The sequence below is a fragment of the Egretta garzetta genome, unplaced genomic scaffold, assembly GCF_000687185.1.
Source record: "Egretta garzetta isolate BGI_Z169 unplaced genomic scaffold, ASM68718v1 scaffold149, whole genome shotgun sequence".
In the NCBI taxonomy this organism is placed as follows: Eukaryota; Metazoa; Chordata; class Aves; order Pelecaniformes; family Ardeidae; genus Egretta; species Egretta garzetta.
The window spans coordinates 2,269,889-2,284,413 of NW_009269998.1; the positions used below are offsets into that span (position 1 = coordinate 2,269,889).

The following is a 14,525-nucleotide window of genomic DNA, read 5'->3' on the forward strand; positions in this document are numbered from 1 at the left end:
TCGTTTGTATAGCCTAATTCTGTAGATTTTAGCCAACATACTAGTTCAGGCTATCAGCCTTCAGAAGCCTGACCTACCCCAGATGCGAGGCCAAGGTCAGAGGGGGCATGATTCACCTGTGAGGAGTGTGTGTTGTCATCGCCCGTCTGGGCAGGAGAGTCCCACCTGCGGTGTCCTAATTTCCACGGCAGCAGCATGCTTGGCCCCGATTGGCCGCACTGGCTCCCCGCCTTGCTGCGGATTGGCCGAGCCTTCCGCCTCCTCTCTCTCATCTTGCTGGGGCACCCGTGCTGCCCAGCCGCAGCTCTTCCAAGGCTGACCATAGAGGGACTGGAGGATGCCCACGCATCAGCACTCGGTCGATAAGGTGTGTTGTTGGGGATGTGGCGGACAGGGTACACGTTAACTGGTGATGTTTATTCTCAGAGGCTAAAGAGTAAGTCTGTGGCTCAGTGAGAGCGTTTAGGAGGAGACAAGAAAGGAGAAAAATACTCATGAAGAATGGGATTAGAAAGAGGTGTACAGGACTCAGTCTTAAACTGTTGGCAGGATGGACTTGTCAGACCGTGTTTTTCAAATTACGGAAAATTATTTAACATATTAATTAAATGCTCTATGCTTAAAGGCTTTTAAAACAACTTTTGTCTCTATTCAGAAGTTTGCCCAAGGCTCTGGAGAAGCAAACCACCAAAGTGTGTCTTCCGGAGTCCACTAGACTTTGAACGCAGTAGCTAACTAACTAGCACCCAGGCATTTAATTGTTGGCCTGAAGTTGTGTTAGACTGAATGTGGAAGAGGATTCTTAGGGTAGCAGCTCAGGTACTGCAAAGATTAGGGCCATATAGGCTTGTAGGAAGAAGGCATTGTATCTGTGATAAAAAAAGAATTACAATTTTTCCTTCAGATGAAGGAACTGAGGGTAAGGTTAATTTTTCATTATTATACCCATAATTATATTAGAAGCTTGAAAATACTATTTATTTGCCAGAATTCCCTATGCTTCTGTTTTATAAATATTTACTTTTAGTTTCTTTACATTTTTCATGGAGAAAAAGTAAACTTGTGATGCAAGATAACAGGATTGCATTGAATATGCATTGGAACTCGTGTTCCATGGAAATTATTTTCCGCTTCTGCCTCAGGTCTGGACTTGGAATTTTGTAAGATGCTAGTATCTCTCTCTTTCTCATCTGACACCTAGTTCCAAGGGGTGGCCTGATGAGACTCTCAGGGTAGCTCTTGAACTGTTAAATCTGAGAGCTGATGCAAAGAGAAGGCATCTCAGCCGTGTTTCAACTTGTGCTTGTGTTTCTGGCTCTCTTCTAGCCAGAAAAGAGGAAAGGAGGTTTCAGACTGGTTTTCTTTCATGGCAGAGTGCAGCTCCAGACAATTTTCCAATCCCAGCTGAACTAGTGTTAAGGACTCTGCGTTCTGAAATAGAACATCTAATTAGAAACAGATTTTTTTTTTCCCATCTCTCCATGAGTCAGACAAAGATTTCAACAACACATAGACTGTTTCATATTAAATCACTGTTTACCACATCATCTGTTAATATAATAGCACCTACATGCTGTATTTAAAATTTAATTAGAGGTGGGCCACGTCAAAATCGTCACAAGAGATTGGATAACCGCACCCAGTGTACTGATACCAAAACATAATGCTTACCAGGGTTCCCATTTAAGTGACATTTTCATGAGACTTTTGGGAGGGATAGTCTTCATCTGCTTTAAAGACACGATAACTTGCATATGTAGCTTCCCTGATTGCTGCACTTACTGGTTGTGACACCACACAAACCTTCACCATCTTCCTATAGGAAATCTTTCAACGCTTCACAGTCACCTGTTTTATTATCTGTTGACTCAGTGGCTTTTCAAAACGTTGTTCAAGTTCAGAGTTTAGTGCATGGGTGTTTGGAATTGTGTTCTGAATTTCACCACCACCCCACTTCCAGATACTTCTGTCACTTATTTCGTGAGCACGTATAAAACTGAATGGTCTTATGCATTCGTGCACAAATTAAGATACACAGGTGGATGATACAAACTGAACGTAAATGCTTTAAAAAATCTCAAGTAAGTACCTCCATTCTTTCTGTTACAGTCTATTGTATCACACACGGCAATCCTGCAGCAGACAGGCACGAAAAATAGCGTTATTAAATACTTCTTGTGCTTTAACAGTTGTATCAGCATTTTTGTAACTGGACCAGTGAGCTATTAGTAAGATATAATGGCCTTACAAATTATGTGGTGCCATGGCTGAGTGTTTAGACTTTGAATGCGGGCCATAAAATCTGGTATTAAATACCTGAGAATATGGCTGGGAAATGTTTCCTTTCTTTCTTGGAAACAGTTTACTATCAATGTCACTACTACAAGGGAAATATAAAGGAAATATATTTCCTTTCCACTGACAATCCTTGAAGACTGGACTTCAGTCCAGCCTCTTAGTTATTTTTGTGAATTACTATACTGGGTATAATTTATTCTTAACACATAGGAAGCATGCACTAACGATTCAGTGTTTTTAAATTGTTTAGAAATTCCAAAGAATTTTGCAGAAGTCTTTTGTTAAGTCCTTCAGGAAACAAAATATTTTGAAAAACTTCTAAAAGTTCTCCAGGGTGTTTAACAATAGATTCCTTGGCTGCCTCTTGGAAGTGGGAGTAGGCAAAGCAGTGAAAGGAGAACATGCTAGTCATGGTTATATCTACAAAAAGCAGTTTGAGAAAGGATTGTGTCTTAGTTCTTGAATAACAAAGGAGCTAAGCTAAATCTGCTAGCTCAACAACGAGAAAGTTTACTTTACCAAAGCTGTAATGCAGCAGACATGGCTGTTAATGGATTGCGTTCATGTAACCAGAGAAATTAAACTTGCACTAATAATTCAGTATTTTAGAATGGAAATATTCATGTCACTTATGGCACTGTTATGCCAGTGTATATAGATACTTTAATTTATTTTCTTCAAAATACTCATGCAATGAAAGCCCAGCTTTCTAGCCTTGTTCTCTTTCTCACCCTGGAGAAAAGCAGATATTTGTCAAATATGGCAACTGCTAAAAAGAAGTTACTATAAACTGCATTGTGTTTTTGTTCCACAGATGAGAAGACACTCCTGCTTCGTTTTTTTGTTCTGTGGGATATTTTTGCCCAGAATCCTTGGTTTTCCACAGACGAATACCTCAATTGATTGTGATTCTCTGTTACCAAACTATCAGGCTGAACCACAGACAGCTGCACCACCATATCTTATTTCTGTATCTTTTGATAACTTTGAGCCAGGAAATGAAATCCAAGGTAAATAACCTGAATGACATAAAATCTTTATCTGTGCCTCCCTGAATTACCAATCTTTACCAAAATTCCCCCCTTCCCCTCTCAGTCTGGTTAAATTTATTTTTTAATTTCAAACTTGTTCACCTATACCTGAGATACTAATCTTTTTTGAAATGTTTTTTATATATGTATGTATATATTTGTATAACTGAAAATATATTCCCTCTTTTTTTTCTTTTCCCTAGCTAATAAATATCTTAACTTCATGCTATAATTTTTCTGACAAAATTAAAATTAAATGGGACAGCTGGCCAAACTGGACTAATAATTGGTTGCTCTTTAACTTTGTATTTGAGTATTTGCTGTTGTATCAGGCCTCTGCAATACAAAGGGATCTTACTCATTAGACGTTCACATGCTGTCATCTTACAGGAAAATAAAAATTCAGGATGCAGTATAAGACAACTCAAGAGTGAGACATTTTGAGTCACCCTTCTAAGAGCTGCATCCCAGATTTTATCAAATTGCAGGAGGTGGAGCTATTGTGGCTTAAACCACCTTTTTATTTTCCTAATCCCAAATTGCTCTCTGGATGGAACACCTTGACAGCCTTGTTTCTCCACACTATGATGCCATCTCATGGTGCTGTCATGCTTTAAGTGGCTTGTGAACGCTTCTTTTTCTAGCCATTTGCTAGAAGAAGCATGGAAATTAGTTGTAACCCATCACATGTCCGTTGTTCTCAGTAGCTGAAAAAGAACATTGTTCACTAAGTAGCTACTGTCCAGCTGGGATTCTGTTTTACCTGAACCTAGTAGCATGGATGCGCTTCCACAGAGAGTGATATGTAGGGAGAAGAACGGAGAAGTGTCAGAGTCCTGTTATAGCTGCCCTTCTTGGAAAAACGTGTGTGAATAGCTCCTTCAGGGATGGGAGGGCTGTTTGATTATTGAGCGCTATTTTTAAAACAGTATTGCCAACAAAGTGATGGATGCATTTAAGTATATGCAGACTGGTCTGTGAGGTTATATGGGATTTACCATGACAAAAATATTGAATCCCAGATGCTACTAACCTTGCCTCTTTTTTAATTTCCCCTCCCCCCTTTTTTTTTTCCATCTATTCTTTTCTTGCTTTAGCTCTATTTTTCTCTTGCTTCAGATTGTAAGCATGCAGTACCTGGGCTCAAGTTGCTGCATTAGGTTGCCCTTGAGTATATTGTAGTTCTACCTGTGGCACACCATGTGCCAACACTCACATCTGTGCTTGGTTTAATGCTGCATTCAAGTGTGGGATGTCATCCCTCCTGTGAGATCTGTGAAAATTTAGTGAATTAGGACTGAAAGTTGATGACAAATTGGAAGGCTAATTATGCAGGTGTTTGGAAATTTTAAATTGTCAAGGTATGATTGGTCCTTGCCTTGACTTCTCTGTCATCTGTCCTGACAGTTTATCTGTCCTTATTTTTAATGACTGCACATAAGGGCATAAACCCTTATTCTGATCTTATTTTCAAAAGTGCTTAATATTGGCGTTAGCAGAGCAAGTTTATAATAGATCATAACAAATTTGATTATGCCTCCTGAAATTTAACTTCAACAGGGATATACACAAAACATGTAACTGCTCTCTTCCATTTTTTTCTGAGCTCCTTCAATAACAAATTTTGAGTAAAATTGAGTAGTTTTTAATTATTCATTTTTCATATTTAATAGAGAATATGAGAGCCAAACTGTCTAGCTTCTCTTTTCCCAGTTGTAACACATAAAAAAAAAAAAAAGGTGTTGCGATACAGCCTCAGGCAAAAGTTAATCTTCTCTTTTGAAACAGAGGTAGAAAGAAATGCAATTCTCTTTCTCCTGTAGCTATTTTGACTTTGTAGGCCTAATTAGACAGAAAATAAATAACCTTTTGGGCAACAGGGCCATTGGCCAATATTCTGAGTATGCATGGGGAGCAAATGAGATTAATAAGAATGTTGTAGTCATATGGTAGAGCAGAATTACTTTTTAAATTGTAAGTCATATATTCCATGTTACTTTACACAGAAATGCCTCTCCAAATTTATTCTTTTTCCTTTATTGTCATTCTCGTCATGATTAATAAAAACTGTAATAAACCCCAACGTTTTTAAAAATTGTAAAAGGTTTTGAAGTGTTTCTGGACATACAGTCTTGTGCTTTGGATTGAGGGTAATTAGTTGTTAAACACTTGAAGGTTTTAGTTGTGTATGAAACTTAAATTTCTCAAAATGTCTGTTTTCACAGTGACTCTAGAAGCACTTAAAGATGCTAATTTTAAAGGATTTATTCTACAAGCTCGAGAATTAGAAGGAGATACTCCTGTTGGTACTTTTAAAATTACAGATCCAAACACTAAAGTCTTGGAATGTCATAACATGACGGTATGTGTTCAATCTTTGGAATATTTAATTAAGCTTGATTTCCTTTTAAATACTTTAACCAGAATTGATAGAAGAAGTGAGCATTTTTATATGGCAAAGTTATTTCATCAGCAGAGTTTAAAAATTCAGACTTTCTCAAGAAATACATTTATCTTCTATATGTGATATGAATGTAATGTAGAAGCTACCTGGCACTTTTTAGGAGGACATCATTGTTACCTGTTGTAATAGACAGTTCCCCCAATAATACAGGTAAAAGTCACTTTTGCATCTTATATAATTTTATGTATTTCTTTTTAATTGCAGAATTCATCACTAGGTCATGCAAATTCAGATGTGAAGCAGAAAGTTACAACAACATGGATTGCTCCACGTGATGTTAGAGATCTTCAATTTATGTAAATAACTAATAATTTTCCTTGAAATTTTATTTCTATGGATTATTTTGACATGGATCTGTGTTGCTGTTTCTGATGTTCCTGTCTTGCCACAATCGTGGGTTTTTTCATAGTTTGTCATAACTTCCCACTGTGTCCATTAAATAACATAATTTCCATTTCAAGATATAATTATACAAGGTAAAGACTGTCCTACAGATGTTAATATTTGTAAATAATTCAATTAAGCACAGTGTTATAAACTGATTACTCAAAGATCCATTAATACACTTTGACCTTTTTAATTACAAGAGCAACAATATGAATGTAACTAGTTTCCTGAATAAGTGAAGTTCAGACTCTATTCAATTATAATTTTTTTTCATTTTGAACAGTGGAAAAATAGCAGTTTGACGTAAATGCTTGTAAGATAAATTTAAAAATAAGTTTACAACCCATGAAGTAACTGCTGACAGATGGAAGAAAACAAATTTATCCTGCATTTAATGCTACTTTTCTTGCAGATCTGAAGTTTGTAAAAATACCACTTGGTCTAACAAAATGCATGCTTGATGTAATTGGAAAATATTTGATAGCTTCCTACTGTTTGAAGTGTAGGTTTATGACAGGGCCATCTTGGCCTTGCTTCATTAAATCTTGAGGAATATAAAAAGGGGCAGAAGAACACAAATTAAAAACATGATCTCTTCCACTAGTTAATGCCATGAGAATTGGTTCACCATCATAGATATAAATTGTCAGAGTGGGGAAGAGATGTGACAATTTTTATGGACATTTGAGCTGATACTCCCCACCGGAGTCAGTGCTTCTTCAAATAGTGTCCATTCCTCTTCTGCTCCTTCTAAGCTTCTATTTTATTTATCTTCAAAATTATGTTGGATGATAATACAGTAATGGAAAAGTGTTCTGGAAGATTATTTTCTTTTCAAACTTTTACCGCATACCCTTAAAATCAAAATAGAGTGGATTTTCTTGGCTGGGGGCAGGGAGGAGAGATTATTAGTATTTTATACTGAAAGATTTGGATAGAAAAAGAATAATTTGTTTGCTTGTTTTATTTCCAGTGCAACTGTTGTTCAAGATCTAGAGAAATTTTGGGTTGGAATTCAAAGCAAAACTCTCACGCCTACACATTCTGAGTCAGTTAATGGGACAGGAAAAAGTAAAAGGAAGGTATGTTTTGAGTGTATTTGCATACTAGAAATTAATAAAGTAAATTAAAATATCTTTGACTTGATACAAGACATATACTCATTGTCACATATTCATAACTAAGATGGCAAAATCATTAGATATTTTCAACAGTTTTAATTTAACTGCCTAATGCTATTACTAAATTGATGAAAAACTAAAATGAATATTATTCCCCCCCCCTCCCCCCCCCAGAAATAAGGAGACTAATAATCTAGTTGTCAAAGCAATCCATAGCATAAAGACAAAGAAAAGAAAAGCATGAAGACAAAGAAAGAAATCTCATCATAAGGACAACTCTACTGTGCTTCTGGTGTACTGTGCTGTTCTTAACTGCTGCCCCAGTCCCTGGGAACTACAGCTGTGCAGCATATCCTTAGAAATTACTTTGTTTATTTTTTGGCCAAGAATTATGCTTTTATGAAACATCTTGAACACAATTGGCAGCTAAAGTAAAGAAAGTCTGTTCAAATCTCCCATATTGGTTCTCAACTGTAGCAGCACTGATTTATGTCATCTTGCAATCTAACCAAGAGTGAACACCCGCCTTTTGTCCCTCACTTCACCAAATGTATTTCCTGTTTCCTATAATAAGCTGCTTTTTTTTTCCCAGTAAATAATTTGTAAATGTTTCCTCTCTTTTTTTCACAGTTTATGATAGAACTAGAATGTAACAAGGTAAGAGCAATTTTTCTTTAATTTCCCAATTTTCAGTTACTTCAGTTTCCTGTCCTACTGGTCCAGTTGTTTCATGCTTGTGGCATGCAGTTTATATCATACCATTCAAATTACTTTCCTAGCAAGATCTCATTTTTGTTTACATTTTTTATGCAGTTCTGAAAGTATTTTTAATCAGTTAACATCAATTCTCAGATCAGATTGTTACAAAATTGACTTCTTCACTCACACCATGAATGTGAATTCAGTTGATTTCCTGTTTAAAATGATTTGGTATTTATAGACCAGTCAATTATCAGTAACTGGAACTTGTACTTTCTTACAGCGTGGAGGGACTTACACAAGACAAGGTGGATGTGTCCTGGTAAGTATTCTTTCTCCAAAGACATTGACGTACAGCTAATTGCCCAAGATCTCATGACCTAGTCAAAAGTGGCTTCTAGTCACATCTTTCTCTCTCTTGTCTCTCAATTTATTTTTATTTTTGGCAATGTACCTTGGTTGATTAAAATCCCAAACTTTCTAAATGGTTGTCAGCCTTGTTACCATTTCCTCCTGCAGATTCTCTCTAGCTAATGTGGAGTAACATTCTGATAGTTTCCTTTTTTCTGTCTTCACTTTTTAGTCCTAGTGCTTCCTTGCTTTTCAAGATCACTAATTTCAGCAGCTCTGAAACTTTGCTTTTTGCAGATCATGATCTACATATAAAATGTAACTATTTGATTTTTTTTTTCCTGAAAACTCACTTTCAGCTCAGTGAAGAAGCCTCTTTTTGTTCTTTCCTTTCTCCAGCAAATATGCCCTACATTTCATAGTGTCTAGTGACTACATAGTCATTACAGTAAAAAGTTTTAATCCACTTTTTACTGATCTTGACAGTGTAGGTCTTCTCCTCAATGATGGTCATCAAGTGTATGAGACCAGATAAAACAGGGTGCAAGCAACAGAATTATGTTAATTTATACCATCTAGTTTGGTGTAGTTTAAAGACCTCTTTAAAGATATCTGAAATAATTTTAATAGTATCAGTTGATGGCATGAGGTCACAGAAAACTACTTTGTGTGTTCTTCCTCTTCCCACCAAGTAGATCTTTCTTTCCTGAAAATCATTTATATAAAAATCAATTTTCTGCCAAATAATAAATAAGCATCATGGCTTCTTTACAGGTTGGACCTTCTGGTTCCTCTCAGAGCAGCTATTCAGGAAGTCAGGTAAATGTCGTGTCCATTTTCCTTTAGTAACCTTGAACAACTAAAATTCTGTAACTACAGAGTACTGAGGTGTTTTAATACTGTACTGAAATATTATCTCTGCTGGTTAATGCTGAATGCCAGAGTTATTCATCCAGTTAACTGTATGTTCAGTACGTGGACTAGGTTCAACTACCTACACTCTGTTGAACTCAATACCTTGATGCCAGTATTCTTACTTACAAGATGCTTCACCACCTCTGACCTCACACATTAAGCATTTTTATCAAGCACTAACTTGACCCTTTTGGGGAAAAAAAAAGATTCCTTCCATCTTCCTAGAGGATTCCTACCTGCATGTGCATGCAAACGCAGTCACAAACCATTTATTTCAAACTATAGTTTGAGAGACATCTGGCATAATGAAAATGAAACTGTACTTATTGAATTGTTAGGCATTTTTCTTATTTCTTTTTCTTTGATGATCAAAATAAAAGGACTAATTATATTTGTGTTTCACTGTCTTCTCCACAAAAATTTGCAAAATTCACCAGATATTCATGCATATATTAATGCTCCAGCGTAATGTGTGTGTCACTTTTAACACTGGATTATATTTGCAGTTGAAAATGTGGGGATTTCACAGTTTAGTTAGCCTTTTAAAACTTCTGGGGTATGTATGCCTGCATTCTCACTGATCATTTTCACTTCTTTAATCACAGAAATGTATACTTGGTTTTTAGTTAATTATCTCCACTACCGTAATGTGCCTATTAGCACTTGAACTGTCAGGTGCTTTCCAGTATGTCTCCAGTTTCTTGAACTGAGCTTACTTATTCTTACTTGTTTCTTACTACTTACTAGTGATTACATTTATTAGTGAATTATCTGGTAATATTGACACCAAATTATTAGCATGCATCAAAATAATTGGTATTTCTCAAAATCTGGTAATTCCACTTACAAGTAGTGAAGATTGAACAAGTGGAATATTACCAGATGACTCACAAATAAATATAATCACTAGTAAGTAGCAAGAGTACTGTAACTATATAGTTAATATATTTTTCTAAACTATAGACCATTTAGTAAAACAACTTATAGATTTTGAAAGGTTCCGTGACCAATGACGAAGTTATATGAAATGCAGATGATGACAAATGTCTCATACTAAATTAGAATTGTTACAGCCAGTTCCCAGTGAACTGGTGAGCTCTGTACTTGCTTATCCCATTTCTGCACATCCACGTTGTCAGCTGCACAGCTTTTCATGCCATAAACAGCAGGGCTTTTTTTTTTTTCTTTCTGCCCCCCCCCCCCCTTTTACATGGAAATAATTGACTTCTCTTTTTATTTCAGAGTGGAGTAGTCTACACAATAAGCAAGAGTGGATGTGGCCCTGTAAGCACTTTTCTTATGTTTACTTTTTTGCCCCCAACATAACTATATTTGTAGTAACTCCTAGCCTTCAGTTGCATTATTTATGTGAGTGTTCACGTGGGAGTTTCTGTTGCAGATAGAAAATAATGAGAGAGCTAGAACACGAATATTACAGTTTATGCAAAGATATGAAGTAGTTGGCAGACAGAGATGTTAAAAAGTTAAATAGAAACAGAGATTATAGAACCATGAAAAAAAAGACTGGAAGGGGTGATCTGTCACACTTGCATTACACTCATTATACTAATTGCCTGTTCTCTCTTTTTACCCAAGAGAAGACTGGTGCAAATTGATCGATTTGTTCTGAGTTGTTCCTCCTCTCAGGAGTAATCACAGAGATATCTACAATAACTAAGGCTATTTCAGTTTTTCACTCTTTCAGGCAGCAGGGATAATTGTGAAGTTATGAATCCTAGGCAGGTCAAGCCAGGCATCCAGAAATAGGTGAATGATGCGAGAGTGCTCTAATGCGGTGCTGAATAGACCAAAAACTTAGCTGAAGCATTTTTATCAAGATGGGGACTAATTGCATGGACTAAAGCATTTACAGATTTATGTCAAATACATATAATTACTTTGGTTTCCTTTCAGCATTTACAAGATTTTTATTTCTTAATAAAAAGTTACTATGTTCAAACATTTACTCAATATAAAAAATGATAAAAAAACTTGAAAGGTAAATAAAACAGTCAAGTTTACTCTTTCTATGTCAATGACAGGTTTTGTGCTTGTTTTTTTGTAGTATAGCAAGTAAATAAAAATAAGCCAGTCGTGTAGTTCTATCACTAAGCGCTATCAGTTGCCACTTCAAGCTAGAAAAATGAGGATGACTCAGCACCAACAAGGACAATGTTTCCAAAAATGTAAAACATTCGTGTCATCAGTACTTTTAAAATGTAAAACTCCTCACAACGTGCATTGAGTTTTTGCAAAAAACAACAAAATTACAGTTTTGGGGGAGACTATTGTTTGTATTAATAATAAGAAGTGAGATTTACTTTAATAAAGGAGCTATTAGTGTTTATGCTGGACCTTGATATTTTATATTTGATTGACTGTGAATCAGGAAGGTGTTAATTTTTGTTTCTTTCCAGTTTCCACTTCCTAATTTTAACATATATGTGTATGTACGTATTACATACATAATACGTTTCAATGACAAGAATTATGTTAAATCTTTATAATTTATTTGTATTAAAATAATGTCTTGACAGTGTCCGTTTTAAAACGGTTCCTGAGAACCACTAGATAATCACTAATATACAAAGGACTAACGTGCCTGGCTCTTAGCTCCATTCACACATGACTGTTCATGCATGAATAGTGGGGAGTACAATATTCTCCTTATCATCTATTCTTTACATACTCCATGTAAGGATCAGTCAGAATTGAGGGTGTCTGAAGTGTGCCTTTTGTTCTTAAGCAATTACAGAAGAGAAATAACTGGGTTCATTTTTTTTTTCTTAGGGAGGTGCTGCTAATGTATACAGTCAACACGCCTGTAGAGATGTAAGCTGGCTATATATGTATTTCCTGATTGTCTACTACTATGCTCCTTAACTCATCTCCTTATTGCAAATTGCATTTCATTCTCTTCTGCAGAGCTGTATTATTCTTCCTAAATATATTAAGGAACATGGTGGTAGCCTGAGGTATTCTGAGATTAAAAACAAAAATGAAAAGGTGTTACATTATCACTTCCTCAAAGTGTAATCATTTATGTTGTAGGGGCTACTCATTACCTATTAGAAGTGCATCATTTGTTAGCTTACTAAAATGTCAGAATTCTTACTGAATAATGCTTTTTATCTGTTAGAGTCTGTTACCGTCTTTGGATATTGCGTATTGTGCAATATTGTTTGGGGTTTTTTACAATCTTTGTGTATTAATCCAATAATTATTTGACAATAGAAATTTCTCTACTAATTAATCTCATGTATTTCCTTTTCACCTGAAAACAGATTTATTTTGAAATAGAACATATTTTCCATTTTTAAAATCACAAAAGCAAGTAAAAAAAATCTATCAGACAGACAACACACTCTCTAATTCCTGTTAGGAACTGAAACCCTAGCCAAAAAACTGCTTAATCATATGCTTAACTTTAAATAAGTCATTAGTTATATTAATTCCTAAATATTAAATATATTTTACCTTTGATTAATTTTTAAGTGTAACCTATATTTGTAATAGTCATATGAATAATGTTGCTTACAGTAGAGTGTTCGAAAAATTTTACTTCAGTTATCTCTAAGCAAGTTCAGTATACTTTACTATTGCCCTAGGTTTATTTAAGTATAGATGAGGTCAGTTTGATTTGAAGCGTACATCCTTTAAGGAAAGCAGTGATGACTTCTAGATATCGTTAACAAATCATTATATAAATAAATACCTGATCCATGGTTTTATTTCAGAGTGCATCCTCATCCGGCAGTGGTCTTACCTATGGCCAGGTAGCTATGTGCTTTCCAACATGTTTTCCATTTCCTACGCTATTCAGAAACTAAGTAGTTACGCCCAACTTTTACCAAACAATAATAAAGTTCATGGAAGGGGATAAAGGAGGACTGTCTTCAAATGGTTAAGTAATAATTATATCTGGAAATAGCGTCAACAGATGAGTTACATGTTTAGTTCCTGTTGTAATATCAACTTTGTTAGAAACTACTTACTTCTGTTTGGCACAGAAACTCAATGATATTTATTCTGTAAATGAACACCAGTTGCTCTTATTACGATTTTCCAAAAGTCAGTGCTTCCTTTGATAGTGACTAAGAATTAAAAGTATTTTTTGTGGCCTTTGCCTTTGCAATTGTACATATGGGTTGATGAAATGGAAAACTTTGCTGCATGTTATTTTATGCTTCATTTAAAACATTTGTATTCTTATGGTGCATCCCATTTATTCCAGTTTATATTTCAATGGTAGGTTTTTTAATTTTGGAGGGAACGGGTTCTGGAGTTTGTGTTGGTTTCTTTTTTGATGAAGGTAGAAGAGATTTTTATTTTTCTACCAATAGATTATTTTTGTTAAAAACAAACTTCCAATTTGATGTTAGATGAAGCAGTTGCAGCTTTTATACAGTGCTGTGTAAAACTAGCAAAATAATTGGGGTTTGTAGAAAAAATATAAACTGGTTGATTTATTTCAGTTCATTTATTAATTACCAATATATTAATACTTCAGAACCTTATTTTGTTTGGTACTTTAGGGAAATGATGTTAGCTGTAGCATTCTTGTGGAAAATAGTGCTGTAGTTAATCTGTCATACACTTACCTAAGCAAAAAATGGATTCTGTGTTCTTTACAGTCCATGCCTTCAAGCAGTTCCGCTTCCAGCAAGAAGGTGAGCACTCCCTTTCATTTCAAAGTGAAAACTGCAGTTCCTTTTGCCAGTTAGGACTTTTCAAGGTTTTAACCCAGATTGATTTATATGATTTGAATCAGTTTGGTTCTGAGATGCCTTATACTAACTAGTTGTGCTGCAGTGGCTGTGGTTGATAGTTGACTTAACTGTATATAAAATAAAATTTCATACATGATTATGGGCATTTGTTTTTAAAAAGTTACAATAGGGATTGTGATGTAATTAGGACTTTTACGGATGTAGGTTATGTAATTATTATTCAGATGGGGCTGGAGAATGAGTGTGACTAAAAGCAAGTGAAATCAATAGAATTCATACTACTGTTGAATTTGACTCATAATATTCACATGGGCTCTTCCTCTCAGTTCAGTCTCCAGGAAGCTCAGGGCTGATATTACGGTGTGTTCAGTACCAGCGTACCCATTCTTGTCTTCAGGTTTTTTTTTTTCATTTTAGTTTCCCATTGTTTTAAGAATTCAAAATATACTGATAATTTGTTTAATAACTTAGTTTTAAAAACGTAATGCTTCTCCTGTTTCATACTAGAATTCTTTACTTCTGTTAGCAC

General features: G+C 35.3%; 1 protein-coding gene across 1 annotated transcript in view; it reads left to right on the forward strand.

Annotated features, from left to right (window-relative positions):
- The first annotated feature begins 337 nt into the window (after positions 1 to 337).
- The window catches only part of LOC104134028 (hornerin-like), a 54,340-nt gene continuing 40,152 nt past the window's right edge, over positions 338 to 14,525 (forward strand). The window contains exons 1-11 of the mRNA XM_035902867.1: positions 338 to 367; positions 3,113 to 3,308; positions 5,555 to 5,691; positions 5,998 to 6,089; positions 7,154 to 7,262; positions 7,932 to 7,958; positions 8,284 to 8,322; positions 9,126 to 9,170; positions 10,509 to 10,550; positions 12,057 to 12,098; positions 13,004 to 13,042. Of these exons, the coding sequence (XP_035758760.1) occupies positions 338 to 367; positions 3,113 to 3,308; positions 5,555 to 5,691; positions 5,998 to 6,089; positions 7,154 to 7,262; positions 7,932 to 7,958; positions 8,284 to 8,322; positions 9,126 to 9,170; positions 10,509 to 10,550; positions 12,057 to 12,098; positions 13,004 to 13,042 (798 nt within the window). The remainder of the gene's footprint in view (positions 368 to 3,112; positions 3,309 to 5,554; positions 5,692 to 5,997; positions 6,090 to 7,153; positions 7,263 to 7,931; positions 7,959 to 8,283; positions 8,323 to 9,125; positions 9,171 to 10,508; positions 10,551 to 12,056; positions 12,099 to 13,003; positions 13,043 to 14,525) is intronic.